General features: G+C 47.4%; 1 protein-coding gene across 1 annotated transcript; it reads right to left on the reverse strand.

Moving 5' to 3' along the window:
- Positions 1 to 1,657: 1,657 nt before the first annotated feature.
- On the reverse strand, positions 1,658 to 1,956 carry Pmar_PMAR020983 (conserved hypothetical protein; the record flags this gene model as incomplete). Its single annotated transcript, XM_002778432.1, has 2 exons — positions 1,658 to 1,799; positions 1,846 to 1,956. Coding segments are annotated over 2 exons (253 nt in total), but the record flags the coding sequence as incomplete, so codon positions are not given.
- Positions 1,957 to 4,514: the final 2,558 nt, after the last annotated feature.

The raw sequence follows: 4,514 nt of genomic DNA on the forward strand, positions 1-4,514 counted from the left end.
GATCAGACGATGATGATGAGTCAGTCCATCATGCGAGAAAGATCGGCTTCGGTCACACTGTGACTCCACAGTGTTGGACTCTCCCTCACTCAACCAGCTGTCCAGTCATGCGTGTTGACTTTCGGAAGGAAAACGAATCTTGAGTACGGACCGGGCGCAAAGCCACTCACCACTACTGCATAGTTGATCACTCGATCGTCCAATAGTTGTGTGCTGTGAAATCTGCCCAATCTGTTCCTTCTTCTAGCTATAGGCTATAGGTAGTAGGAAGCTGTTCTGTTGCTTGTGTATTGAGTGTACTTCTCCAAAGAGTAACGCTCTGGCTAGCGTTATGAGTCAACGTCAACAGGTCCTATGGTGTCTAACGGCCCTATGGGTGATCATAGTTGCCTCCCAATCACTAAACTGAAAGTTCCACTAACACGAACTCGAGCGTCCTATCGACCTCGGACAAGCCTGGTAACCAAGCCTTAGTGGAAGTGCTTGAATTCCCTGTGACAAATGTGGAAGTTCTAAATGCAAATATGAAGTTATCTTTTCGGTTTTGCATTTCTAACGCCGCCCGTACCGACAAGCTCGTCCCGTTTCAAGGTGTAGATGCATCTGCAGTGTTGGAATCGGTCTCGGACCAAATGTCTCTTCAGATATATGACCCATGTTCTTTGGAGGTCTCATTCAAATGTCTCGACAGACTAGAAGCGTCTCGGACGATTCAATCGTCTTATGCATACCACAATGGTACATCCCTCATTCTCTGAGTAGAGTTGACTGATTTCCCCCAAAGCTATCTATGATACACTATTAGATGAGTCTAAAAAACCTTGCTCTTTTGATTTTGAACTTCCAACTCAACTTGTGTCGATTATAAAGAACCAACCATTCAACATATATCCGGCTTGTGCGGACCAATGAAAACAATAGAAGTGAAGTGATATCTTGGGACTGATAATGTCTCAAACGAACAGAATCCTCGATTGTATGAATTGGCTCCATAATGAGTTATCATGATGACTCATGCAAAAATTTGTAACACTGCGTAACAGAATGACGAGAAATGAGTATCAGCATCACAGAATTGCTCAATGACGCGTCGCATCAAACTCGAAAAATTTTCGGCCCGACTTTTCTCACGTGAAGCACCTTCAACGAGTTCCAGCGCAAGGGGAGCTCCCAATCGTAGGGGGAAAAGCAGGGTAAGCTCCGGAGACGGAGAGGATATTACATGGACCTATAAATCATCTAGTAACTACGGATGAACCGCGCATAGTCACAATGATAGGAGCAGTGACTGCTCCTAGCAGACTGCTCCGATCAGAAACAGAAATGGACACGACCGCGCTGCAGTTTTCGCTGAAACTTACCAGGTTGGTTGCCGGTTCGTTCGATGTAAGCGAAGCCTTTCATTCCCCAAGAGTCTTGGGGAATGAAAGGCTTCGCTTGGGCCAAGACTCCCCCAGGAGTTGAGAATTTTCCAATACCTAGCATGCAGGCGAATGAACACCGGGTGCTACTTTGATACTTTGATCTTACGGAATTCCATCCGATGAAGTGTTGTAACCAACGATAGTCACCGTATGGGTCGGAAAGGACGCTTCGCAGGTCTTGGCTACAAAATTGAACGGAAACATGTTTCGCACCTAGGTGAGACTAATTTCACTTGTGATAATCCCGCCTTTGTAATGTTTGAATGTCGGGGCCGAACCATATAGAATAACCGTCACTGGTCCGGTAGCTACAGCTTCCATCATGCGACCCTCGTTGGCCGCCGGTACGTCAACGACTCCATAGATATCACCATCCTAATAACAACAAGCAGCACTGGATGGATTGTTAAGGTATAATCACCTTGAGACACTGCAGGTTTGGATCCTCAGTGACGGAATACTTACACATACCAACCTCAGCCTCATAAGGGTAGCTACTGGCTCGCACTATACCACGACCCCTCGCGTACATATATGACGACTTGGCGCTACCTCCATCGCAACCTCTGAAGGTAAACTCAGATCATGTGAGGATAACGTGGTTCAATCGAATAACTGAATGTTGTCTCACTCATTGCCGTATAATCTACTACAATCAACTATCTGTTGAACTGAGAACGGAACCACGTGAGCAATGCCGGTCTGTATCTTGAAACGGCTCTCCAAAACGACTGAAGAGGAACCGACGGTTGTGATGATGGTCGCCCCCAAAGTCCCCTCTAGATTAGTATGGAAAGCCATCGGACTCCGATGATCGGAGGTTTACCTGTAGCGCCGATGGCATAACAAGAGCCACATTTGTTCAGCTGAGTCGATTGAGCCCTGACTGGAGCCAAAGCACCAGCGGCTTCCCAGTCAACCGACGGAGGAGGAGCTGCTATTTCATCCTGTGGGTCTGAGGAAATCTTTCGACTTCACTGGAACAAGAGCAAAGTGATAGTACAAGTCGCATTGACTGAGCGCAGATTTTCTTTGAACTGCGGATCTGTAGCGCACTGGAACGCTTTATCGAATACTTCGGATGGTACATCGGCATATTCATTGAGGGCCTCAATTTGAGGCCGACCTCGTGAGTTATATCACCTGAATGATAGACATGGAAGGACAGAAGCTTTCATCGCTCACCGTTCGCTCTCAATTCCTCTATCTCCCTCATGTTTCCTGCAAAAGCAGCCTTTGCAACCTGGTACTGCTCATCCGTCTCATACTTCTTATTGTATCTTCAAGAATTGTGATAGGCGATGGGAGCGACAGATGGCATCTAGTAGATGCTGAAGGGAACGGATCATCTCGCCTTGTCATGAAGTCGTGGAATGCCTGGTCGATATTCTTTAGTTGGTCATGACGATCCGATCCTCCAGCGATAACTTGGACCATAAGAATAAAGTGCAGAGTCCCGGCGGTGAACCACATGATAGGGATTTGCTGATCGAATGGAAGCAAGAGGATTCTTCCCGAAGTACGGGGGAATGTATCCCGCTTACGAATTTCACTTTCCGTAACGCTTTCCGGGACGCCCCTGCGTGCGTTCCTCACAGGTGCACATGCGTGTTGCTATTAGGTTCAGCTGTTCCAGTTAATGATCTGATCAATTTAAATACTTCTTCTGGTTACACGATTTCACTGGCTGCTTTTGAGGGACTGCGTGCAGTAACTACACACGCACAAAGCCGTTTCGCGAACGTTCCAACTTACCTATTACTCCCTTGGTTCCTCGTCACAGTCGCCCCCCATCGTGAACCGCCTTCACGAGTAATAATACCTAGCCAGTATGTGACACATTCTATGTGTGTTAGTTGCAGGTTGGGGACTCTCAGATTCGTCAAGGATTGGGAAACTCAACAAACTTGAGCGAAGTGGCTACGGTGATCCAATCTCAGTACAACTTACTGATCACGAGGATCAATGCACAGTTGGATATGTGTACGCATGAACATGATTTAAAACAGCAGTGACGCAGCGTCAGTGGCGCTGTCAGCGTCACTGATGCTGAATTGGCCGCACGTCGAGCGCAAGATGAGCACAAGATGGAACTCGAAGGCCAGAGATCAACTATCCACTAACAGTTTATCAGTCGTACCGTCATACAACAGGAAAGAGTGATGGTTCTATAATGCAGTGCGTCAGGAATTATACACACTCAAATCGAATGATTCACTCCAAGCGTAGAGCTTGTGTTATACGGGAGTAATGCTCAATTAAGTTTCAGCCGTGACATAATTGGTTAGACTGTCCGGCTATACCTCGATTCGAAAGGTCCCCGGTTCAGAACTCGCTCAGCTCTCCCCCATAATTCCTCACAGAAAGATCCGCTATACTGGTTGCAACACATAGCCGCGAGACGGAAGTAAAATTCCGAAGGTCCCAACGTCGGAATACCAACAGTCTGACGGATCCTACGACTGAGATGACTCCTTGGAGTGGAATGAGGGTGCTGACAGTGGGCTGAAGGGAACTTATATTGGATTCTATCGCGGGATCGGGTGTTTTCCTGCGTGCACAATGCGAAGATGCGCATTTTCTGACGAAGTCTGATGTTGCGACAAATCGGAGTGGCGTGTTTACGTGTTAATGATATGTGTTTTACACTGGTCTTTTCACCTCAGTCGGTGTTTATCACGATTTACTCTACGTGGTTTTAACGAAAACGCGTTTTCACGGTACATAGTACATCTTCTACAGCGTAAATTGCTACTGCTACTGCTACTGCTAACTGACATAAGAAGCTGTTCCTATATGCTTCTCATGTCTCCGGGTGTCAGCGTGGGATTGCGGTGCAGTTCTTCGGCAGCGATGTCCACCAATGTTGGAGGAATTGTCGTCGACCGACACTTGTAAGTCTTCTACTAATAATCGTGTCCACGCCACTCGCTTGCAGACCTACCGCAAGCCTTATGACCGTAGAAGAAGGCTTTGTGATTTTGCTTGAGGCCACGCTGGACGACTAAGATGTGGTTCACAGGACAGAGATCATCGGGCCAACCCCGCCAGGGAGCTAGACGCCGGGTTGCGCGGGCAGATTCGCGGATA

The sequence above is a fragment of the Perkinsus marinus genome, assembly GCF_000006405.1.
Source record: "Perkinsus marinus ATCC 50983 genomic scaffold scf_1104296949530, whole genome shotgun sequence".
Classification (NCBI taxonomy): domain Eukaryota; phylum Perkinsozoa; order Perkinsida; family Perkinsidae; genus Perkinsus; species Perkinsus marinus.